Source organism: Sinocyclocheilus rhinocerous, unplaced genomic scaffold (genome assembly GCF_001515625.1).
Source record: "Sinocyclocheilus rhinocerous isolate Xijiao unplaced genomic scaffold, SAMN03320098_v1.1 scaffold5198, whole genome shotgun sequence".
Classification (NCBI taxonomy): domain Eukaryota; kingdom Metazoa; phylum Chordata; class Actinopteri; order Cypriniformes; family Cyprinidae; genus Sinocyclocheilus; species Sinocyclocheilus rhinocerous.
Genome location: NW_015638927.1, coordinates 32,506 through 58,061, shown reverse-complemented (window position 1 = coordinate 58,061; position 25,556 = coordinate 32,506). Strand labels below are relative to the sequence as shown.

At 37.0% G+C, this 25,556-nt stretch overlaps 4 protein-coding genes across 8 annotated transcripts; 3 read left to right on the top strand and 1 right to left on the bottom strand.

Annotated features, from left to right (window-relative positions):
- Nucleotides 1-14: 14 nt before the first annotated feature.
- LOC107750008 (folliculin-like) lies at nucleotides 15-7,910 on the top strand. 2 transcript variants are annotated; one of them, XM_016565249.1, is made up of 12 exons: nucleotides 16-293; nucleotides 1,149-1,358; nucleotides 1,467-1,613; nucleotides 1,698-1,919; nucleotides 2,026-2,192; nucleotides 3,064-3,155; nucleotides 3,624-3,787; nucleotides 4,115-4,228; nucleotides 5,155-5,278; nucleotides 5,775-5,900; nucleotides 6,048-6,150; nucleotides 6,922-7,910. In XM_016565249.1, the coding sequence occupies exons 2-12, from the start codon at nucleotides 1,149-1,151 to the stop codon at nucleotides 7,127-7,129; spliced, it is 1,677 nt and encodes a 558-aa protein (XP_016420735.1). In that variant the 5' UTR covers nucleotides 16-293; the 3' UTR covers nucleotides 7,130-7,910. The 2 variants fall into 2 exon arrangements, with proteins under 2 accessions (XP_016420736.1, XP_016420735.1); XM_016565250.1 differs by lacking the exon at nucleotides 4,115-4,228 and having other exon boundaries at nucleotides 15-293.
- Nucleotides 7,911-8,635: 725 nt separating this feature from the next.
- Nucleotides 8,636-12,163, top strand: LOC107750007 (uncharacterized). The gene is made up of 5 exons (XM_016565248.1): nucleotides 8,636-9,329; nucleotides 9,498-9,610; nucleotides 9,812-9,880; nucleotides 10,742-10,873; nucleotides 11,173-12,163. The coding sequence occupies exons 1-5, from the start codon at nucleotides 9,317-9,319 to the stop codon at nucleotides 11,527-11,529; spliced, it is 684 nt and encodes a 227-aa protein (XP_016420734.1). The 5' UTR covers nucleotides 8,636-9,316; the 3' UTR covers nucleotides 11,530-12,163.
- A 1,303-nt stretch (nucleotides 12,164-13,466) lies between these two features.
- LOC107750005 (glutamate-rich WD repeat-containing protein 1-like) lies at nucleotides 13,467-18,108 on the top strand. Its single transcript, XM_016565243.1, has 7 exons — nucleotides 13,467-13,757; nucleotides 15,172-15,289; nucleotides 15,404-15,560; nucleotides 15,700-15,910; nucleotides 16,331-16,473; nucleotides 16,565-16,756; nucleotides 17,543-18,108. Exons 1-7 carry the CDS (start codon nucleotides 13,544-13,546, stop codon nucleotides 17,849-17,851), a joined length of 1,344 nt encoding a protein of 447 aa, XP_016420729.1. The 5' UTR covers nucleotides 13,467-13,543; the 3' UTR covers nucleotides 17,852-18,108.
- A 1,727-nt stretch (nucleotides 18,109-19,835) lies between these two features.
- Nucleotides 19,836-23,293, bottom strand: LOC107750006 (uncharacterized). 4 transcript variants are annotated; one of them, XM_016565245.1, is made up of 3 exons: nucleotides 23,123-23,293; nucleotides 22,943-22,978; nucleotides 19,836-21,835 (listed from the first exon to the last, which is right to left on the bottom strand). In XM_016565245.1, exon 3 carries the CDS (start codon nucleotides 21,812-21,814, stop codon nucleotides 20,906-20,908), a length of 909 nt encoding a protein of 302 aa, XP_016420731.1. In that variant the 5' UTR covers nucleotides 21,815-21,835; nucleotides 22,943-22,978; nucleotides 23,123-23,293; the 3' UTR covers nucleotides 19,836-20,905. The 4 variants fall into 4 exon arrangements, with proteins under 4 accessions (XP_016420731.1, XP_016420730.1, XP_016420732.1 ...); XM_016565244.1 differs by having other exon boundaries at nucleotides 19,836-21,822; XM_016565246.1 differs by lacking the exon at nucleotides 22,943-22,978.
- Nucleotides 23,294-25,556: the final 2,263 nt, after the last annotated feature.

Below are 25,556 nucleotides of genomic sequence, written 5' to 3'. Positions count from 1 at the left end.
GTGACTTCCCCATCACATGACACATAAGAAAGACTGAAAAGGATGGATTTAACAATGTAAACCAAATAAAAATAACAATTATCATCGTATTTCAGTGACGATTTAGTAAACCACATCGGTTAGGATAGTGCACCATTTATGCTGACCAGAAATAAATTACATCGTTAGCAACATTGACAACCATGCAGAACCTGTAGACATACAGTTGATATTGTCAATACTCCATTGCAATGTCTTGTTCTTGTTAGTTTACTGGTACCAGTCGGCGCTATAGCTGTACCCAGCTGATAAAGGTAAGGCTATTGTATTTTCCTATATCTAATTTCCTTTTGCATTTAAATTTTAGGCAAGGCACCACTTGTGAACGGAGTAACAATTTATATCACAATACTTCCCCAGTTAATTAATCGCAGTACATTATTTATATATTGTGTCTACATTTTGTATTACTTTAAACGTTATGTTAAAATGTGCAGATGCATTATGTAATTAAAAATGCGCATATACATGTATACATTTCTAGAAGAGAAATCTGAACATACGATAAAGCCATTTTCAAAAATTGTTTCATTTTGTTGACGCTCTAGAGTTTAAAGTTTTTTACTGAGAGGATTTTGGATATTTCTTCTTTTTCACTCAGTAAATTACAGAATACTGTCAACATTCAGGTAAAAAACTAACTGTATTTTTAGGAATACAATTTTATATAAATCGGTCAAATGTAAAAATAAAAATTAAAAAGTTTGGTTTATGCTACTGAAGTGGTTATACTGTGCATAAGAAAAAAACTCACTTGCAGAAAATGGCGTATAAATAAATGTATTGTAATTGAAATCTACATATATAATTAGTGTAATAAAAATGTGTAATGTATAATAAACACTTAAATGTGTATTGTGGAGGTTTTCTTTCCTCTAGTCTGAAAAAAAAAGTTATGGAAACAAAAAAAAAAAAAAAAGACTAGTTAACAGTTTATACGAGTAATAATTACTGTTAGAGTCAACTCTGATCTCCCTTAAGTTTGTTTAACATTGAGTGCCTGTTCTCGTTTATAAACCATTTCTTAAACTCACCCTCATTCTTTTGAAATGTAAAAAAAATGTGCGATAATATCGCATATTCTCATATGACCTTTTAATTCCCTCCAGATGAACGCTTTAGTTGCCCTTTGCCACTTTTGTGAACTCCATGGCCCGCGGACGCTATTCTGTACAGAGGCCGTCCACCCTCCATCCCCGTCTCCTCCGCAGCCTGGTCCAGTCATTCCTGGTGACAGGGACCGAGAGGCGGACAGAGAGGGCGAAGGGCTCACCATGAGAGCCAACAGCTCTGCCACACAGAGAGCTGACATGTGTGAAGTAAGTGAGAAAGTAATCTTGTCATATCCCAAATGTATTTTTAACTCCAAAATCCGAAAAATTTATTTTCTATAATGTCTTATCTAATATCTGTCTTTCTCTCTCCAGGGCTGTCGCTCCCTACCTGCGTCTCACCCAGGCTTTGTGAGTGTGGACAGTGAGACGGGAATCCGCTATCTGAGCCACCAGCACCCACGCCAGCAACAGCTCTTCAGTGTCGTGCGACAAGCATGTGTGCGCAGCCTGAGCTGCGAGGTATGTTTGCATCAATTAATTAATCTAAACTTGATTAAAAAAATATGCATCTATGTGATACTTGTATATTATCTGCTCTTGCAGGTTTGTCCTGGTCGAGAGGGGCCCATCTTCTTTGGAGATGAACAGCACGGATTTGTTTTCTCTCATACGTTTTTCATCAAAGACAGCCTGGCACGGGGCTTCCAGCGCTGGTACAGCATTGTCGTGGTAGCCATGGACAGGATCTACCTCATCAACTCCTGGCCATTCCTGTTGCGCCACCTGCGGCTAACCATTCAGAGTCTACAGAACACAGCACTCAAGGTACTGCTGGACTGCAGCACCACTTTAGGACCGAGATTGACAGAGTACCACTTGGGGTGATGAGTTCCTTGTAGTGTTGAAAATACAACGGTTTGTTGCCTTGCAGGTGTTTGACAGTGAGCAGTGTGTGTGTCCTCAGAGGGCTGTGCGTATGAACAGCGCCTTCTCTCCGGCAGTGTTCCCTCACCAGCGCAGCGGCAATGCAGCCCGCTCTCTCACATCCCTAACCCAACACCCCAACCTGTGGGCTAGTCTGCACTCCTCAATCAGCTGGTTTGTAAAACACAGTAAAAAAAAAAAAAAGAGGCATTCTGATCATTTTTGACTTTATAACCCATATTGTGACTTTATATCTCACAGTGTGACTTTATTTCTAATAACTGCGACTTATCTCACAGTTGTGACCTTATTTGTCATAATTGTGACTTTATATCTCAAAATTACGACTTTATTTCTCATAAATGTTACTTTATAATGTATATTATAATTTTATAACTTATGCTGTGACTTTATCTCACAATTCCAACTTTATATCTCACAGTGGTGACTTTATTTCTCATAATTGCATCTGTTTCTCATTAAAATAACTTTATAACTCCTATTATGACTTTGTAACTTATATTCTCGTAATATATCTCACAATTGTGACTTTACATCTCACAACTGCAACTTTATTTATTAAATTGTGACTATTTCTTAGAATTGAGATTTATATCTTACAATTACAAACTGTGTATCTCACAATTGCAAACATTATATTTCATAATTGTGACTCATTGGCGCAAAAGTAATAGTGAGACTTTTCTTGGCAAATCTGCTATCTGCTTTTTTTAAAGGGGTCATATGATGCTGCTAAAAAGAACATTATTTGGTGTATTTGGTGTAATGAAATGTGTTTATGCGGTTTAAAGTTAAAAAAACACATTATTTTCCACATACTGTTTTAGGTAGGTGTGGCTAACTCTTAACTTTTATAAAGAATATCTCTTTGGATTTGAGACTTTAGTCTTTGCAACTTTACAGATCTTCTTTATGCACCAAGAGCTTGTAACACTCTAAAGAGAAAGGAAAAAATGAAATCGCATCATATGACCCCTTTAAATCATTACACTTCCTATTACTTTGTTAATGATCTTTATTTTAGGTTGCTGAAAGCTTGTGGCAGTCGGTTGACAGAGAAGCTTTTAGAAGGGGCACCCACAGAAGACACACTCGTTCTCATTGAAAGACAAACCGGTAAAATTAATGCATTGAGTAAAATAATTACTGTATAAAAACATTAACATTTAAATTTTGTTGTTTAAAAAATGTGATAAAATGCTATTTTCTGCACACAGCCTTTTTCTGCAACAAGATATTGCAGAAAATAGATATTCTGCATCTGTTTTCTGCAACAAGATAAACTGATTTTTTTTTGTCATGAGATACTATTGATTCTGTAGCAATATTTTAATTAGTGTGTCTGCTAACAAATTGATTTTTCAAATGTTAAACCGGGTATCTGACCCACATTTTCCTTTCCCAATATTCTGCTTTTGACACTGACATACAAACAGCTCTCCAGTGATTTTTCAACTTTGTTCATCTTTTATAATCAGAATTATAAAAATGATTAGCCATAATTGGAGGTTATACTGTAATGTTATACTGTAGATTTCAGCATGAAAAATGTTCACAGCAACATTATGTATAACTCTCTCACAGAGCAAGAGGAAGAGATGAGTGGCTGGGATGGTGCTGAAGGGGGCGGGTCTAACCCACAGCCCAGCCAATCAGAGAGTGTGCAGGCTAAAGATTTTCAATTTGATGACGGAAGACAAGAGGACCTTCTTGGGCCAAAGTTCAAATCACTGAGACATTTAAGACAGGTAAATAAATGTTTACTCTTAGGGATGTAAGGATTGTTGAAAATCGATTCAAATATGTGACGATTCAAATCGGTTGAGATGTAAAGAAATGTGCAGCATTTTGTCCAAGCAATAATAAAAGGACACATTTCATTTATAATTTGTCTTAAATCTCATTTTGTTAAAAAAAAAAAATAATAATCGTGAATCGAATCGAATCGTGAAATCAAAATTGTGAATCGAATCGTGATTTGAGTAAATCGTTACATCCTTATTTACTCTGTTACAAACATCAGATTTTGTTTAAAAATATATAAATTTGTCTATGCTATATCTGATTAATGACAGGTCCTGGGTACCAGTGATTTCCGACAGCTGGCATGGCACGTTCTCATGGGAAATCAAGTCATATGGAGAGGTGCAGACCCTGGTCTTATCCAGTCAGCTTTCAATGTGCTGAAGGTCAGCTAAATACCTAAGCCCATTGCCTACAATATTTTCATCACATTTATCAAGTGATGCAGGTCTGCACCATAAAAGAAAATCTATGTTAGATGTTATAAACTGCCAGTCAAAAGTTTAGACAAACTTGACTGAATTTGTTTCTCCTGATCTTCAGAAGAATATTATTAAAGGTGCAATAGGTGATTGTCTTCAGAAAAAAGTTATGCTGGTTGAAAGTCTCTTCACATCCCGATAGCAATCATTAAGTTAAGTGGTCTAAATGTATTTATATGTTCTGTGGAAGGCGTAGGACCAAGAAATGTTCGTCCAATCAAAATGCTCGGTCCGAGCGTTTTGATTGGCTTTCCTACCTGCCTGTCAAGATATGTATTTGCATACCTCTGTGCACCCTGTTCGCGCAGACAGGATACGTCATCAGCGCGTTCACGTACGCTGTGCAGACAGAGCGAGAATGGCAGGCAAACATCAACAACCTGACCTTGCTTCCTGGTATTGTAGTACTTTTACTAACTGTACTATAAAGTTTTCTCACCGGTTAATTAGGGCTGTGCAAAAAATCGAATGCGATTTTCATGCGCATCTCGTCAGTAAAGCCGCTTCTTGTGATTAGTAGTAAATCTCCAGCACGTTCTTTCAGATGGAGCGGCATTTACTACACAGAGCCGTAGATCACTGACAAGCTACGCAAAATCGCGTTCAAAATCGGCAATGAATCGCCTGCGATTTTTTAAATTTTTATAAATAAAAATTTTTTCAAAAATTCTAATTGATTTTTGATGATGCCATTATTCCAAAATGTGAATAATAGTAGTAATAAAGAATGAGTATATGTGTCTAATCTTATGACTGGTAGTGTATGTTTTAAGTAGATGCTGAAAGTCTTGCTATTTCAGTTCTGACCCTCATTTCTGTCTGTTTCACAGGCTTTGCTTCCAGTTGGATGTGTCCGAGCAGTTCCGTACAGTCCTCACTATGAGGAAGCATATCGATGCAACTTCCTTGGCCTTAGCCCAGATGTACCAATCCCAGCCCATGTTAGCTCTTCAGGTATCTTTTATTTCACTGCAAATCCTCTTTTATGTATTTTGGCTTCACAGAGCTAGTTCATTTTCAGAACTTTCAGAAAACATATGTCTACACCACATTAAAAAGGACTTCATAAGATCCAAGCCCTGAGGGATTTGAACCAATTAACATATTGTATCCTGATCCCATCCTTGTGGCGCTGCTGTAGCTGAGATTGCTTCGGGTCCAACATATACAAACATTAACACTCAATCAGTCACAATTAGAAATGACAGCAATAACATGATGAAACAAACACAAATAGATTTAACAGAGGCCTCAAAGTGTTTTGGGGTGTTCTTTGTCAGAATGTGATTTACATCTTATTTCACAACTTCTGCGTGACTGTTTTCTTTCTAAACAGTGAAATTGTTTCATAACTCAGTGTCTGGTTCATCTCAAAGTTCAACACTCATTGTGTATATACATAGTCTAACTCCTCTCCCTATTTTTCTCTCTTTCTCAATCTCTCTTCCAGAGTTTTCCATGCTGGTGGATGTACTTAATGTTGAGCGCGGTTGTGTAAATCCCGTTTCGGATGATGACATTCTCTCACTATACCAGTTCAACATTAGCAGTGCAAACACACAGCCAACAGATAAAGGTAACACATGGAAACAAACTTCTGTAGTATAGACTTTAAAGATTTATACCACTATTCAAAGTAACACAAACTATTTATTGAATTTTGCATTTGTACATAGTGAATTCTATTTTAATGTGCCTTTCTCATGGTTTGTCTTTCTCTCAGGTCCAACTCTGTTGAATAAGATCGAAGTGGCTCTTTCTAATGAGAATTTGTCAGTGGAGGTGGTCTCTCTCTGCTTACTCTGTCTGAAAGAAGAGTGGATGAAGTAAATTTGCATTTTGTCTTTAGACTACAAAATCTTAAATATAACTCTTTTGAAGCATTATGTATGTCTTTACTGTCACTTTTGATCAATTTAACGCAAGTAATAATTTCTTTTTTAATTATTTTTGAATGGTAATTAAATTAAAGTACTTTTACATTGTTTCTATAGAGCACTTTCCACAAATGGGTGCAAAATAGGACCCAAAACTTTCAATTAGAATTACAAAATTTAATTAGAAGTAATTTGAAGGTAATTCTAATGTTGTTTTTTAGCCTTCGGATTAAACAAAATTATAACTCTTTTATTTTCTATTCCTATTTCTTGAACATGAGGTTGTCCATTTTTGTAACACTGTTACAAATTCGGGACACTAGGAACACTGATAAATAATACATTTTTGTTGTTAAAATTATTTAAACATAGTTTGCTCTACAATGAATAGAATATAAATGTAAAAGATTGTGTCAAAATGATGTAATTTTATTAGCTTTTAAGATATCTGAGAACACACAGTCCAAAATCTAGTAACGTAGACTCCAAAATATACTGAATTTCTGGAATGTGCCATTATATTTATTTCAGGCAGTTTATAAGTCATGTAGCAGACATAAAGTTAAATACTTTGCCTGTTTCCCGTAATTCTTCTTTTTCCTCTTTCTTAATCACTTACTCGCTTCTCCCCAATTTCCTCTTAGACCTGTTTTCCTCTTGCCTGTTTATTGTTTCTGTGCTTCCTCTCACCACATGGTCTTCTTGTTCTTTCTGTTACAGCAAAGTAAAAGTGTTGTTTAAGTTCTCCAAGGTGGATGGCAGAGGTAAAGAGGACACTCAGAAGGTTTTAGCCCTGCTGGGGGCCACGGGGCCCGGGGAAGAGGACAATGTGCGTCTTCTTAAGTTTTGGATGACAGGACTCAGCAAGCTCTACAAGAGCCATCTAATGACAGCAGTCAGAGGTGGAGAGAGAACTCTGAGCCAGTGAGAGAGAGAAAGGGGACAATGGACTCACTGCTAGAGTTAGATGAAAGGAATGTGTGGGTGCGTGTGTGTGTCTGTGTGTCAATTACGGGAAAAGCGGGCCAGCCCTGAGAATGTGTTTTTCTGCATGGTACAGAGAGAAAGTAAAAACTATCATTGTGATTGGAGCCTCAAAAACTTTTACTTACACATGTGCATTTAAATGGAATGTTGTTTTACCGTCATGCATAGACATGTCCATTTTCTATCTTTTTCACTGTGTCTAATAGAGCACATGGTCCACTGACATTATGGGAACTAGGCAGAGTATCAGTTGACATGATACTGTTTGAGGCATGCTTATTGCAATTCATCATCCATTTTTTTTTTTTACATCTGACTTGTCTGAGAAAGAATTTGTATTTTATGAGCAATTTTATTTATCCTTATTTGATAACTTATTTTAAATAAACAGCTTTTACTTTAATCTCACACATGCTAAATAAAGACTACGTGCTGCTTGTAAACCAAAGTGTTACATTTTTTTAAATTAAGTACTATAATTTATTACAGCAATGTGGTTATACCAGCTACTGACCTCTATCAGAATCATATGGAAGGGAAGAAATAGTTTTTTAGTGCTAAGCCTGTAATTGCTGCCATGAGAGATTTTCTGGATATGTAGAAATCCCCTTAAACCCATTATAGTTTTTAAAGCTTGTTTCAATGTACTACAAGACTTAAAATCATGCAATAAACACTGTGCAAACATGCAAGTCCCCCCTAAGCAGCTCTTACGTAAGGAAGTTCTTGTGTTTTAAGGTGGAATGGGCTCTACTGAAAGGATCAGGTTATACTACGGTAATTCCTCCTTTATAAATGTAGCTATCATGAGACATATCATGTTTGGACTATATCATGCATATAAATTCTTTTTTGCATTTAAAATTTGTAACAAGTCATCAGTGCAAGTTAAATTAGAAATTTAGTGAAATGTGGTGAGCGAGTGTGAATGTGTGCAGAAGAATCAATATTACCCCGAGGACTGCAAGATATTCCTTCCTGTCTACACGGGTTGATTGATGGCAATTGCCAGAATAACTTTTACTCATACAGATAATAATCTATTTATTGATTCCTGATGGCACATAAAGCTTTATGTTGGCATAAAAGTTCTCTATTAATATAAAGGTTTGATTGCTTATTACACTTTAACATATTTTAATTCATCATATTGCTACTCCAAATTTGTTTACTACACTTTCTCAATGCAATTTAAAAAAAACATAGGCACACATTATGCACTAAGAACAATGTATCTTTGATGCAGTCTCTCATGTGACTGTATTTAAACCAACTACCACAAACTGACTGCTTTGTCTATTTAAATGACAGCATGGTTGAATCCTCCTCAGTTTATAGGCATCACATGCTTGACAATGACTAATCTGGAATAGTGTGAATTACACAAACGCGTCTGATGAAATATAACTTCCTTTCATTACAGTCATGAAAGCTCACATGCTTAGTCATCATTCAGCTGATAAACTGGGATTGAGGGAGCAACAGACATGGAGACTTGAGTGGGGAGGAGGAGGGAAATTAAAAACAGACTGCCAGAGTGCATGACTACGACTAAGCCCGAGAAAGATCGTGCACTGAGTACTGATAAAGAGAGGAGAAGAGGGGGAGTGCTTGCTGTATAATGAGGTAAAGGGGTGGGGAGCTTTAAAGAGAGCGGGGAGAGAGAATGAACCACCAGGACTTTCACTTTCAGTGAGCTGCAAACTGCCTCCACACTGTTTGCTTCCTTCAGAAGTAGCCTACAACAGATCAAGTGTCTTGCTCACTTGCATGCCAGCTGGAAATTAAAGCTTCAAAACAAACTGACTGAAAAGGAAGAAGGAAAGTTAGAGCAAAAGAAAACAGGAAACTAAAATCTCACAGGAAATAGAGGAATATCTTGTTGTCCATCAGAATTTTTTCCATCAGAAGACTGGGAATTTCCAAGTTGAGCCAGACGGTCAGAATGGAGAGCGGCTGTGGGATCCAAGAGAAAGTGCAACAGTGAGAGAAAGAGGAGACCTTGGAGGCAGCTGGGAAACCCACTGAGACCGAGATTCTTCCATAACCTTTCTGCAGCAATCTGTTGTGCAAAACGACTTGGTTAAGAAGAACATGGGGAATATGGCCCACATTGGCCGGTAGAAGCATGTCACCAACAGGTAACGTGATAGGCGTGCAGCACTTAAGAAGGTCCATCAATTGCTGCGCGTATTAAATGGTTGTGTCAAACTGCGTTTGCGACATTAAGTGAACAAAACGCGTGGGTGTTTTGAAAATGTTAGGGCTTTTAATGCTCTGAACCCACATTGTTTACCTTTGCCTTTCAGTGCTGTTACTTCTATCAATATTGACTGTTCAAGGAAGTGGGTGCGATGATTTTATGAAGACGACGATCAGAAATCTTCAAGACTCTATACACATTGAAGAAACGTCCGGATTCGTGAGTTTCGATGTTTAAGAACTCTTTGTTTACTAGAAAGTTCGCGATCGCATTTATCTGTCCCGTGTCATTTTTGTACTGACCTTATTATTGTTGATTTGTGGGTTTTGGTAACGTCTGAGAAGCCCGTGCATCTTAAATAAATAGTTCGTCTTTATTAAAAGCTTTAAAAATTGACATTGTAATATATATCTATTGCAGCCACAAGTGTTTCCAAAGAACTACGTCGTGTCTCACTATTTCAACGACAGCGCGCTGTGCAATGAGCCGGTAAGACTGACAGTTCAACGGGTCAGTGGTGTGATGCTCTTTTTTTCGGATTCAATTTAAGTTATTCAAAAATACATTACACGTGCAGCTCGGTCACAGACAGTAAATAGAATAAACTTAAAATAATGAACGTGTTTTGGGTTTCTAGATTAAATAGGATTTTGATGTTTTATGGGGCCTACTATCAGAAATATCCAGATGGTGTAATATTGCGAGATTGTAAATGAATGAATGAGTCAGTAAATAAATAAATACAATTATTGAAAACAGTAATGTTGACATAAGTAGCATGAAATGATCTTTTCTTTTAAAAAAACAGCAGGTTATATTGTTTTAAATTGTTTGTAATATTGTCTGCAGAATAAAAGTCAGCCTGTAAACAACATACAGACTTTGGACCCCTTTAGGTCATTCTGGACCCCTTTAGATGATTTTTATTTTTTAATAAAACACCTTTAACTGTAATAAAGCTTTATTCATAACTCTAATGTTAATGACAAACTGTTTGACAATAGTGATTTAATTATATACACTCTTTCGAATTCATGGTGCAAAGTATTTAACTATTCTATGGTTGGAACTGATGGTTACACCAAATTACATTTTTAACCATTTTGAGTCCCGATATGTTGAATATGCTATAAACATTTTCCCCAGATGAAAGCAACAAGAATAAGTAGATTACATTTCTAAGAGCTTGTAATTACATGTAATTGAACATGTAATTAACTTAGATTTTCTTCTGTTTTATCATCTAAGCCATACTTATTTGTTACTGACACAAATATAAAATGTTTAGCTGCTTTGCTCCTAGTAGCTAAACTTAGAACTACACCTGTCTCTCTCTGTGTGTGAGTTTAGTGTTGTGTGTTCAGTGCTGCTGCGTTCCTGTCTAATTCCTGGATTCAGCTTCTCCAGCATCTCAGTAGAGTTCACCTCAAATACAGGTTCATCAGTGAGCTGATTCTCACACTGGACAACATAGCAAAAGAGGTATATTGTCATACACTCTTAGAAAAAAAGGTACAAAAGCTGTCACTGGGGTGGTAGCCTTTCAAAAGTTACACTCAAACTACCTAAAGTGTACATATTAGTACCTAAATGGTACATATTTGTTCCTTTTTAAAAAAATACTACCCCAGTGACAGCTTTTGTATCTTTTTCATACCATACTTCTTGCCACTGTACTATTTTTCCAGATGTTGTATCAACACATCTTTCATTCTTGATTGTAGGTTTTATAGATTGTAGATCTCTTGTGGTTAGTGTTTTTTCTATCTTTTTGTAAACAGAAAATTCCAGATCGTCCAGATATCTCTGCTTTTCCATCTGTTCAGTCATCGCCAGAAGGTCTTCTCTCCTTCACCTCATCCCTCTTCACACGATGGCTTAATCTGGATTGTGCTTTTAAAGAGCATCACTGCATCTTCCCCACACCAAGTGAAGAGGATCAAGAAAATTCGCCATCAGAGGAAGAGAATGTGGAGAACCATGAATCTGTGGATGAGCAGCAGCCTGTGATAGAAGGAGAGACAGGTAAAAGGCAGTTCGATCAGGGTCCGACTAACAGCTATAGTGAGTCACTTTTCCCAGGTTTCTCTCACTGGACTTTTTCTTTTCTATGGATAACATCAAGTCTGATCTGGTAAAAGGTGAGAAATCTGTTTTAAATATGACGCAAAACTTGGCCAAAAGGAGGCTTCCCTTTGAAAGGACCGCTACTGTAATTCACTGTTGTTTTATACTGATTAGCATTTGTATGAGATTTCAGAGAAGTTGCTCTCTGGATATGGCTCATGATTTCTAGATGCATGTTGGAGAAAATGGATGTTTTGGCCAATAAGACGTTCTCTTTCATGTACGTGTATGATGTTTTTTCTGCATCATGTCTTTGCACTGATTGTTTCTATCACTTATCCAGTTTTCTGTCTTATTCAGTGAATTATGTGTCATCCATGATAATTCAGGTTAAACCTGTCGACTGAATGTTTTATCATTGATTGTAGTGAAAAGGTAAAGAATACATGAAGCCAAAAGTCTCCGCTTATCGCTCGGTGTTCAAGAGGAAAAAACTACACTCATGTACTACAGTAAATCCAAGCCATATTAAATAATACTGTAGCATAGGAACCAGCTTAAGCAAGCTACTTTCTGAAAAGGCATTTGCAAAAGGGTTACATAAGTCATGTTTACAAGTATTGTTGTCTTGCCTTAGAGAAGGTTACTACAAGCAATGTTTTACTCAAATGAATTTAACAATCTGTCTGTTTTTGGTATACATGTGTTGTCTGTTTTTAAGTGTAGATTTTTATATATAAATAAAATCTTGAAATTAATTCAGTGTTTGCATGAATTGACTATACTCTTTTGTTTGTCAGAGTGTGTGTATGAGGACTTTTTCTAGTATCAGCTGGATGGAGAGACTTGCAGATGATGGCACAAACAACAGGCCACCACAGAGACCTTTTGTTCACACAATTTTGCTGCTCTACCACAATATAGCCTATAGTTGGTGGCTGGCACATCTCGAAAACACACATAAAACACAATTACCCAGTCAACACACAATAAATTACATTTTAGCTACATATTGTTGATGAATATTGTTCATAATGATGCAGGATTTTACCCTGTTAAATGTCAGAAATGGGTTTGTTTGGATTATCACAACTGAGCCAAACCACATGCAAACTAGCACAGGCCAACCCTGTTAAGAAAAATCAGCTTAAACCAGCCTAAACTGGTTTGCTGGTCCATTTGTCTTGTTTTTGAGGGGGTTTGGGCAGTTTTCAGTTGGTCAGACTGGTCAGCTAAACCAGCTGCAAACCTTGTCCTGGTTGGAAAACCTTCCTAAACCAAGATGGTTGGCTATTAGTATTACTTTACAGTAAGGTCCTGCTAGGTAATGTTGCATTAACCAACATTAACAAACAATGAGCAAACGAGCTTCTGTTACCCCTGTTGAAAAAACCAGCATATGCTGGTTAGGTATGTTTTGACGCTGGGATGCTGGTTTAAGCTGGTCCTTTGCTGGTTTAAGATGGTCCTTTGCTGGTTTATGCTGGTCCTTTGCTGGTTTATGCTGGTCCTTTTGCTGGTTTATGCTGGTCATGTGCAAAGGACCAGTTTAAACCAGCAAAGGACCAGCATAAACCAGCATAGGACCAGCTTAAACCAGCATCCCAGCGTCAAAACATACCTAACCAGCATATGCTGTTTTTTTCAACAGGGACAATATTTATTAATCTTTATTAAAGTTAGTTAATTAACAACTGTTCATAGTTCGTTAGCTCAGGTCCATTAAATATTTACAGATACAACTTTGATTTTAATATTAGTAAATTAGCAACTTAACATGAACTAAGATTAATAAATGCTTTAGAAGTATTGTTAGTTCATGTTAACTAATGTAGTTAACTCCATCGTAAAGTGTCAAAACCGTCAAGTCAGGCTGGTGATGATTATATCTCAGCCAAAAAAAATCATGCACAGATTTTTACAGTCTGAGACATAAAAAGTGAGAAGGATTTCTGGAAAACATCTCTTTGGGACGGACAACAATTCCCGCTAGCCAGGTGACTTGAGTGCTGTCCAACTCTGTACAGGGCTCAGTGTGCGCTTTAAACCACGTGCCCTGAAGCGGAAGTCCTCCGCTCTCTCAAAATGTCCGCGGCCGGTGAAGACAGGTTGCCTCAGGAGGACGATAAGTTTGAGGACATGGAGGCGAGTGGAAGCGACGAGAATGATATGGAGGGAGAAGGACAGAACGGGGATGGAGAGGGGAAAGTCTATGTCCCCGGTCTGCAGCCGCTTCAGCCGGGAGAAGAGCTGGAGATGGACCGCTCCGCTTACCGCATGTATCACGAGTGCCAGACCGGTCAGTGTGCTCAACATCATGCCCGATCACTAAACATAAACGTGCTTGGTCAATATATGGTTAGCTGTGGTTTGCTCATGTTTGCAAGTGGGTAAGTTAACATACGTCTACCGACAAAATAAAGTACCATACAATAACATGTTTTTTTGGATATGTGTGTAATGTTATTATTTATAATCATGGTGTTTGAAGTACTATATCTATGAGCAGGCAACATATCAAAATGTATCATCATTTAAAATTAAAATGTCAGGATAGGTTACAGTACTGAGAAATGGTCATTTATTTAATTGTCCAGAAAATAATGTCACCATATCTTAGTCAGGGGTCTCCAAACTTGGTCCTGGAGGGCCGGAGTCCTGTAGAGTTTAGCTCCAACCCTAATTAAACAAACCTGAACCAGCTAATTAAGGTCTTACTAGGCATACTAGAAACTTACAGGCAGGTGTGTTGAGCCAAGTAGGAGCTAAACTCTGCAGGACACCTGCCCTCCACGACTGAGTTTGGAGACCCCTGATCTTAGTGATCCTCAATGTAGGCTGCATATTTGCAGTGCAATAATAATAGTAAATGACAATAATACCAAATTATTATTATATGTTGTGCTATTTTTTAAGGGCAGTTTACCAATTCTCTTTACAGTAATTTTGACATTTTACTTTTTCGGATATTTTAATGATGATTCTCATTACTGTAATACAGTAGTTACTTTGTAAGTCGCTTTGGATAAAAGTGTCTGCTAAATGACTAAATGTAGTACAATCTAAATGTTGCAAAGTAAAATAACAGTAATGCTAAACAATGAACATAAAAGGCAGTAAATCAAACAGTATTGTCACAAATAGTATTTTTTTCACAAAATAATGAGCATGAATTATTGTGCTCAATAAAAGTGTAACAATAAATAAATGCATGCATGCATCCATACATGCATACTAAAATAAAATAAAATAAATTGTCCAAAACTAAGATTAAGAAGTTCTTCATCCAATGCATTATTCTTTGTGCACAATTTTCTTTTTCTTTTTTTTTTTTCTTCTTCTTTTTTTTATATTAGTGAAATATGGCCAGGATGTTTTTCTTAAAGATTTATTTTTTGGCATTTTTGCCTTTATTATGACAGGACAGATCAGAAGTGGGAGAGGGATAGGGGGTGGGATCGGGAAAGGTCCTTGAGTCGGGATTCGAACTCGGGACGCCCATAGTGCAACGCCGCTGTATGTCGGCGCGCTGCCCACAAGGCTATCGGCGACGATGGCCAAGATGTATTTTTTAACAGGAAAATGTCATGAAATGTCTTAAATTTTAATCATAACAGGAAAAACTTGTATGTCAATAACCAGATGTTTTTGTTCCGATACCTGCTATCTTCTGAAATTCATTTCTAATAAGCAAACTTGTCTTTCCCCTGCAGGTGCCCCATGTCTGAGTTTTGATGTGGTGCGTGATGGTGAAGGAGAAGGGCGGGAGCAGTTTCCTCTCTCTATGATTCTGTGTGCTGGTACACAGGCGGACACCGCCTTAAGCAACAGGTACACTGACACGAATGCTGTCAGAGCTTGCTACTTTTATTGTTCTGCAACAAACAGCTAATACTTTTATTATGTTTGGCTTTCAAAGATGATGACATTTTCAACTCTATCCAGGCTTATTGTCATGCGCATGCACAATCTTCATGAAACTGATAAAGATGAAAATAAAAGCAGTGATGAAGAAAGTGATGAAGATGAGGAGGACGAGGAGAAGAAACCACAGTTGGAGCTGGCCATGATGCCGCATTATGGTGGGATCAACAGAGTCCGAGTAAGTCTAGTTATTGTCACATTTACTCTTATTAATGTTTTTATAATTCTGGATAATTAACGTTTTACAGCTTTTTCCAGTCCAACCAGTTAAATTTTCTCACTCATCATCTAAAGTTATGATCTTTTTACTTTAATAGGTGACCCAGCGAGGTGAACAGACATTTGCTGCGCTCTGGTCAGAGAAAGGACAGGTGGAGATTTTTGACCTCCGACCTCAGTTTGAGGCGGTGCACAGTTCGGCAGCGATGTCGGCCTTCATCAAGCAGCAGAAGGAAGCCATGCCTCTTTTCAGTTTTTCTGGTCACATGTCAGAAGGATTTGCCATTGATTGGTCACCCAAGGTACCAGGTGTGTAATTTGGATTGTAATATTATATCCACCTTAGTTTTCAAAGCGAAAGTAAGCTATTTTCTGGGAATGTGTGAAAGTTCTTAATCATTTGCCGCAACAGTAGACAGTAAACAGTAGAACGATTTGCGTTACAAACAAATAAATAGGTTCATGATTATGACAAATTAAAATATGATAAATACCGGTGTGCAGTATCAAGCAACATGCAGACTGTTTTTGTACAGCTAAAATAACTAGAAGCGGATGACACAGGAAGCCTTGCACATTTAAGTTACAAATGACCACATCAATTCTTACATTTAATAAAAAAAAAAACAAAGTGGATGTAACGGAGAAAACAGGGTCTTACCTCCATACAAACAGATGTCTAGATTAATGGGACTACTGGCTAAGACTCAAGTCATTTCATGTTAACAGGACGCCTGGTAAGCGGCGACTGCAAGAAGAACATTCATGTCTGGGAGCCACAGGAGGGCGGGACTTGGAAGGTTGACCAACGGCCTTTCAGCTCACACAGCAAGTCTGTTGAGGACCTGCAGTGGTCACCTACTGAAGCCACAGTATGTCGGTCAAAAGAGAATGGTTATATTAGAATATTTTATAATAAAAGTGGATGTAATATTTAAATTAGTGCTTCTCTCTCACCTCCAGGTTTTTGCGTCCTGCTCAGTGGATCAGTCCATTCGCATTTGGGACATAAGGGCACCACCTAATTCCATGCTCTCTGCCAATGAGGCTCATTCTTCAGACATCAATGTTATCAGCTGGAACCGGACTGAACCTTTTATTTTGTCTGGAGGAGATGATGGCCTCCTGAAAGTCTGGGATTTAAGGCAGTTCCAGGTGAGCATGAGCAAGAGGAAACAAATATTCATGTTTAATTTTTCAGCTAAAGCATTACCAACTAAATCATTAAATGAAACAAGTCCGTCTGGAATCACATGAAGAGACAGAAGCATTTCATGCCTGTTTGTCAGGTATATTGTTCTAGGGTGTTTACAAAAACTTACATGCAAACTACTACTGTGAAATAAATAATTATTCATTTTAGAATGAATGAACACTGCCATTCAAAAATGTGGATTTTTTTTTTTTGAGTTTATTTAATCAATAATACAGTAAAACGTAATATTGTGAAATATTATAACAACTTTAAATAGCTGTTTTCTGTTTGAATGTATTTTAAAATGTAAATTTTCCTGTGATGGCAAAGCTGAATTTTCAGCAGCCATTACTCCAGTCTTCAGTGTCACATGATCTTTCAGAAATCATTCTGATAATGCTGGTTTGGTGCTTAAGAATTTTTTTTTCTTATTATCAATGTTGGAAACAGTTGTGCTGCTTACTATTTTTGTGTAAACTATATTTTTCTGTGATTATTTGAATAGAAAGTTAAAAAGACCAGCGTTTTTGAAATAGATCTTTTATAACATTCTAAATGTTTTTACTGTCCCTTTTTTGACGATAAATTTGATGTTGTGTTGCTGAATAAAAGTATAAATAAAAAAATCTGACCCAAACTTACTCCAAAGAGAAAGGAAAACTTGAAATCGCATCATATGACCCCTTTAATAAATGTGTTATTTTTTGTTTGTTTAAAGTGATCACATTCATGTTTCTTTTTTTCAGTCTGGACGTCCAGTGGCCAGTTTTAAGCAGCACAGTGCTCCTGTGACGTCAGTGGAGTGGAACCCTGTTGACTCCAGTGTGTTTGCCGCTTCTGGAGCTGATGATGTTGTCAGCCAATGGGATCTGTCAGTGGAGTCATGTGACATGGGAGAACAGGCAGGGGGCTTAAAACAGCTACCACCACAGCTACTGTTCCTTCACCAGGGCCAGAAAGAAGTGAAGGAGCTCCACTGGCACCCACAGATTCCTGGACTTCTCATTTCCACCGCGCTGTCGGGATTCAACATCTTCAGAACTATTTCTGTTTAACTGTGTGTGTGCGTGTGTCTGTGTGAGTGGGAAGAGAACGAGAGACTGGACAGTTTCAGGCAGAAAGAATGTGCATGTGTAGAATTTTAAATGTACATAGATGGATGAATGGAACATCTAGGTATGCATGACTCGTATGCATTTCTGTCATTTTTCCATCCCTTCTAGAACCAATATTTCAACTTCTTGAGGCAGAAATAATGTAATTGTATGATGAATTACTGATTTGTACTCGTTAAAATGTTCTAAATCATCCACAAGTCTGCTGGTTGTGTAGTAACATTATTTATAACACGAGCATATTTACCGAAGAGCCACTTTTCCTTGGGTATCCGTTCAGTAAAAAAAAAAAGATTAGGACTTTTCTCTTAATGGACATAACAGAGTATTTTTAGTCTTTCAGTTTCCAGTGGCCAGTTTTAAGCAGCACAGTGCTCCTGTGACGTCAGTGGAGTGGAACCCTGTTGACTCCAGTGTGTTTGCCGCCTCTGGAGCTGATGATGTTGTCAGCCAATGGGATCTATCAGTGGAGTCATGTGACATGGGAGAACAGGCAGAGGGCTTAAAACAGCTACCACCACAGCTACTGTTCCTTCACCAGGGCCAGAAAGATGTGAAGGAGCTCCACTGGCACCCACAGATTCCTGGAGTTCTCATTTCCACCGCGCTGTCGGGATTCAACATCTTCAGAACTATTTCTGTTTAACTGTGTGTGTGTGTGTGTGTGTGTGTCTGTCTGTGTGAGTGAGAAGAGAGACAGAGAGAGAGAGAGTGGACAGTTTCAGGCAGAAAGAATGTGCATGTGTATAATTTTAAATATACATAAGATGGATGAATGGAACATCTAGGTATGCTTGACTCATATGCATTTCTGTCATTTTTCTCCCCCTTCTGGAACCAATTTTTCAACTTCTTGAGGCAGAAATATTGGAATTGTGTGATGAATTACTAATTTGTACTCGTTAAAACTCCGTTCTGAATCATCCACAAGTCTGTTGTTTGTGTATTAACTTTATTTATTAGTTATAACACCAGCATATTTACCGAATATTTACTTTTCCTTGGGTATCCATTCAGTTAAAAAAGGCCTCTTTTCTCTTAACTTAATGGACAAAACAGAGAAAGATATTTTAGTCTTTCAGTCTAAAGCTGCTAAAGGCAGACTGTGGGTTTTAATTATTAAGGCAGACTGCTGGTTTTATGGTTCTAACCATAGTAGCCTTCACACATATTCCAATAAAAGGAAAAATGTTTTATTCCTTATTTCTTCATGAAAAATAATTGCCAACTCAACAATTCCTTCTACATTTTGCCTTTTTTCAGTTAACAACTTTAAAGTGTACTAAAGGAAATTTGCGAATCCTAGATAATATGTAAAAAATAGATAAAATCAGGTTATATTCAAAAAAGTTTTGAGTTTTTATACTCCCAAGGAGTGCTCTGAATTTTCTTTCAAGACTGAGATGAGTTCAGTGACCCTTGCTGGAAAGAGGAAATGGTTTTAATATGGAAGGATGCCCTCCAGCCTAAGTATGAAGAAAGGACATGTTTACATTCTTGGCCAATTTTTTTTAGACATTTTTGTAAATACTTAACTCCACTTCCAGCAATTGTTACCTTTTAAACTTTCATCTTTAGCCGGTTCTGTAAGACGAATAACTCTGGACTTGTGGTCATGTATGTGGCATTCGTAGATAGTCAACAGCATATACAGCAATTCCATAATGTATAACATTTAGAATTATTTTGAGGTCTTGAACTAAACTATCCTATTTTTATTTATTTATCATTCCATCCATAAATCTATCAATCCAGCCAACCTTCCTGAAGCTATCTTAAGGCTAGATGATCCCACACTGATGCAATTAAAAGTTAGAGTTAAAGATAGTATTCATTTATTTACGTGACTTTAAAATAAAAAAAATATATCAATAGAAATAGCATGCTTACAGAAATGCATTTGCCTCCCTTCAGCACATTCAAAGAATGCAAAATGCCACAAAAAGTTGAGTGGTTTTGAGTGTAAAATAAGCACTGATTGTCTGTTATATATTCTTTAGCATTAAAATCAAACAACTGTGAAAGCAAGACAAAAGCAACTGCTTTTAAAAATAAACTTAACCTATTAAAGCTTTTCATGCTTTATGAATCTAGTCGAGCGCTACAGTCAAATAACCAACCAGAATGTTTTCATTCACAGTTTGCAGCTGTTTAGCTTTAAGACTATTTTGTAGTGTGTAACTATTACGTGCGTTTCATTTGTACACTTCTTAAATGAGTACATCTCCAAAAACAGTACACAATGTGATTGCTTATTGCATTTTAAGATATGTATGCATATGTAATAATGAACACTCCCAGGAGAAAATTCCAGCATTTGTGAATGCATTCAGCAACCTTGCATCTTTCCACAAAAAGAAAAGCTTCATCACTGGCTTTTCAGTGAAACTAAGCAAGACAAAGATGGAAAACATTGTCATGTAAGGCATTATAGATAACCATAATATAAACAATAATTTATAACTTTGTATGTTGTATTTGGCTTTAAAAGGTCAGCTGTCAGTCTAAACATCACCTTTTTGTTCCATTCTGTTTGAACTGCAGGTATTCACTCCATTGAGATTAAAGCTGTTTCCAGTTAACTGAAGAAGGTAAAGTGCCCTATAACGGAGTTATGAACTGGAAAAACTGAACATTTACTGCTCAATATTATATAGCTGAGACCATGGCAAATGTATGAATAGGTTTGTTCATAAGCTATTCTTTGTAAGACATCACACTGTCCATGGGAGACTTTCAAAATGTGTAGTTATAAAATCCAATAAAAAACAAAACCGCAACATTGTCTTACTTTCATAAAATAGTTCCAAAATGAGCAAACACCACTGTAAACCTGGAAAGGAAAGTTCCAAATTGTCCAGTTATTACCTCAAGAAGATATTTTCATTAACTCCTTGTATGGATGTTTTTTTTTTAAAGAACAATTCTGTTCATATGACATGATCCATATGCCAATGACTTATTTTTGGTCCTCAAATCGCTCACTATGTCCTTTTATAGGCCAATCTCATCATCGAATTCATCCTCAAAAGTGTATCCTTGTTGTCCGTTGGCACCTTCCTCCTCTGAATCTGTTTCTGAAAGATGCTGGTCTTCTCTCCTCCGGTCCAGCGGTGAGACTCCCTCATATTCTGAGCTCACTGAGGAAGAGAGGCTTGGAGAGTTGTCCTCCCTCCGATTAACCACCTCTGCTTGTCTTGGGTCTTTGTCGTAAGCCGTTCTCCCACTAATCTCTTGCATCTCCTTATTTGGTCTCAAGCCCATTTCTTCTTCAACTTCCACATCTAGCCCTTCGATTACTTCCTGTCGACCGATGATCTCATCGCGTTTGTCGCTGAATCGCACTTTGGGCCTGAGCCCTTTTGATTTCACGCCATTCACCTCATTCAGCTGCTCATCTCGATGGCTCACCTCTTTGGTCATACTTTCCATCCTCATCCTCTCGTTCAACTCATTGGCAGCATTCCTTGGTGACATAATCACATCTCTCGTGCTCCTGCTGGGACTAAACACGTCTTCGTTGTCTTTGTGAGAACCCATCGTCAGTCCGTCCATCACTCCCAGGACATCTCCTAAAATCGAAGGCCCTAAATCCAAGTCGAGGTCAAAGGAAGAAACTGAATCGGAGTGCCGGAGCTCATTTGGACCGGTATCTTCTGCGTATTCAATTTCATTGTTGTGGTTCATCTGATTGTCTGTGGTCTCTACAGTGGCTGCCATGACTGGTTGTTGCACAGACGTGGGATTAGGACTAGAGGGGCCATGGCTGGACAGGAAGGAGGTGTCACCAAAAGCGTCTCCACCTCGACCAATGTGCATGGTGTGACGGAAATCACCCAGTGGAGCGGAGATCATGGTGGGGTCCAGACGTGGGGTTCGAGAAGATGATTTGTGGAGAGGCATGGTAGCAACTGAGGAATGAAACTGCAAAGTCAGATGAAGGAAAAGGTGGAATAAACATTTAAAGTGCAATAAAATGGTTTATAATTAACCATTATATTATATTATAATTTGTTAATTATTGTTTAATATTGCTTGTTTTTTGTTTGGTCCTTGTATGTAAACATTTGCTTTTAAATGTATTATACAAATAAAATGTGATTGATTGTTAGTTGCATTCCTAAATCTCCTATATTCTAAATTAATAATATAATATAATATAATATAAATCTTCACATTTTATTATATTTAATGTTTATTTTATGTTACTCAAATTTTAAAATATCTTTCCTTATACAAGTTTTTATTCAGTGGGACTCTGAATTTGAAGGGAGACATGAGATAAGACACGTGATTATAATACCCGCTAAATTTCCATATTTTATTCACAGTCAGGTATGAAATCATTACGTCGCAAAAAAAGAGGTATGATTGCGTAAAGGCTGTGAAAAAGAGGAGCTGACAGACGCCACAGCCAAGCTCGGACTTGTATGTGAAGCGCGTGCTTAAATGCATTCTCCCCTCGAGCTTTCTCGCGAGGCGAGGTCAAGACACAAAGTCTCAGAGAAACATTATGAACGTGCCCACGGTTACATCTTTTTAACACTTTTTAATTTTATTAAATAATTACTATTTAGATTTATGAAGAGACAGAAATGTGACTGTTTTCTGAAGCCCAGGGAACTCTTTTCTATTCTCAGGGATAGTTTCTTATATTTTAATATATTTAATTGCTTGGACAAAACATTTTATAATTAGCGCGTTTCGTTGTTTATTGTTGTTAAAAATCCATTTTAGGACCATTTGAGAATCGTATTTATACGAAGAAATTCGTATTATCGCCATTTATGTGACCTGAACTATTCATAAACAACTGCAACAGCTGGAAAGGGAATCGGTTCTAGACGCCTTTAACAGGTCTATTGACTACGTGCATAAAATCTAATATTCTGAGAGTAGTTCAGCTGATGAATACTATAAAACAACTTTTATGCACATTTAATAGGCTACACATTACATGATAACGAAATAGTTTAATTGCAGCCAAGTAACTCTAACCAGTGGTCTGATAATTTTAAGCAGAAGACCTGCCTTTTGTCCAGGAATGCGTCCTCCTGTCCAATGAAGCTGTAATAAAGCAAAAATCTATTTGTTATTAAATAGTCCAGCTTAATGCAATGAAGGTCTCCTAAAGTGGGAGTAACAGCAAAAGTTACGCGCCCAACTGAGTTATCGAATCGGTTTCCTTCAAAACGACGGAATTAAACTTACTTTGATCACCGTGTGCTTATCAGTGAGGTTGTGCCAATTTGTTCTTCTTATAACCAAATGTTTGTTTAAATAGCTTTCGCTTTCCCTCTTTTACTGACTTTTCTGGCGTCGCTCTTCTCTCCGAAATGTCTTTTTTCCTTTAGGGATGGGCAAGGAAGTGACGTGAGTTTTGTAAGGGAGCGTTCTGGCTACAGCTGTGATAGTGAATGAAAGTACTCACTGACGCAGCCTATGTATTTTTTCCTGTCAGAACAAAATTATTTCACACGGATTTTCGTCTTATTAATGTGTGGATATGGTCCAACCTCACTCAAGTGTAGAATCAGGAGTAATTCAGGAGTAATCGGGGTTGAAGATGAACAAAGCATATAGGGCTTTATATAGGACTATTTGTACATTGTGTTTAGTTTATTGCCATGGATGAAACACAATGAAACACGTTTTGGAATCCCGTCTGTCAACATTTCAAGCAGAGCTTGTCGAAGCAGAACCTGTTCTAAAGCTCTGTTTGTACTTTGTTTTTGTATCTCCATGTATATCACTCTCACTATCAACATTATAATAGAAGTGCAAATGCCAAGATGTAAAAGCTAAAGACTTTTTTAAGTTCAAAGTTGACCCTGTAAAGCACAACATGTGAAATAATAGTAAGGGAAAAAAATCTAGTTTAGACTATTTAAATGAAACAGTTTATAGAACCTTTAGATGAAATAGAAAAGAAAACATAGGCCTATATTAAAATCTTATAAATATCAGTTGTCACTCTTTATCTTTGTATCACTGCTTAATCTTATTGTCTTATGATCAAAGCTCTATATTTTTTATTGTATATTTAAATATAATACATTTAACATGATTTGTCTAATTACACACACACACACTGCTATACTAAAATATAAACTATCAGTCAGAGAAAGCATGTAGAAGATTGTGTAGTGTATAACAGATTTAATATATATATAAAAATAAATGTGTATATATATATATATATATATATATATACACACACATTTATTTATAGACCTTAAAAATTCATGTATCAAATATGATGCAGTCTTCATAGAGTTAATTATATACTAAAGGCTACAATTGACAGTCTTTCTCCTTTGGTGGCCAAGATTTCCTGCCTGGGAAGAGAATTCAAGGATGCTGCAGCTGAGCCATGAATAACATCACATCACTTCCTCTTTCTTAGCACAGCTTATGTCACACTAAAATACACTATCACTAGGGTTACTAATACAATGATGAATGCCTGGAAGTATTGCCAGTGTGCGAGATCCCACATAATACCCAGAATTACTGAAGGAGTGGTTTGCTGGATTAGGGAATCCATTTACACGAATGAACACAAAATCAATCTATTTTTACCTTTACAATGCCAAAATAATACAATTAACATGGATTCGTATTTGCTCTCCTGTAAATTCCCTAGATTTAAAAAGGAATACTAAAGGGGTGTTCGAATGTTTAGGGATAAAACACTGTGGAGCCAAGAAGTGTATCAAAGTAGTAAACAGTGTACTTACATTTGAAGTGCAATAAAAGCAACACAGTAAATATCTTTAATACCAGAACACATAAATATCTATTTAACACATGTCAGACCAACACATAACAAGCTTTCCAGAACAAGTTTTTATCTTATGTAACCATTCTGATGAAAATGTTGCCACCCAGTGGTGTATCGTTAAAATCTTTAGGTCCTAAATTAAAACGAATTTAATTCACTAAATTGAGTTAAAACTATACAAACTTAATAAATTATATATATAAATTTTTTTTTTCTTAATTTTTTTCTCTCTCTTTTTTCGTGGTGTGTTAGCAAAATAGAATTGAAATGAGATACTTTTCATTTGAAAAATCAATCTAATTGAATTTTTACTAAATTGAGTTAAAACTAATATAGGCTATATATAAAAATAAACAAAACAATAAATAAATATATATATAATAAATCTCTCTCTCTTTTCTTTTTATGGTAACCAGTTAAAAATAGAACGCAAACAGCGACTTTTCATTTGAAAAGTCAGCTCAGCGGCAGTACGTCTCTTCTGTCTAGTGTTGCGGCCTGTTGTGTGTCGGAGGAGGATGTCTGACAACGCAGAATCTCCTACAGAAACTCAAAAAGATGATCCGTCGATACAACACGCTGCCATTGAACACACTGGAGCGTCGGATGAGAAGAAAAAGAGTATGTTTTGGAGTTATATACACGACCAGAGAAACAGTTATACATTCATTTTTAAACGCTGCTGCTGTGTTTATTTGGCGTAGTTTATTAGCGAGCTACTTCCGCGATTTAGCGAAGATTGACTGCTCTGCCAGCCAATGAAGTTGCCGTTTGTTTATAGGCAGCCAATGGCTGGCCAAGCAGGCACGTGCTTTTTAAATTTTTTTTTTACTTTTGACAGGGATGGCAAGAGTTGTTGTT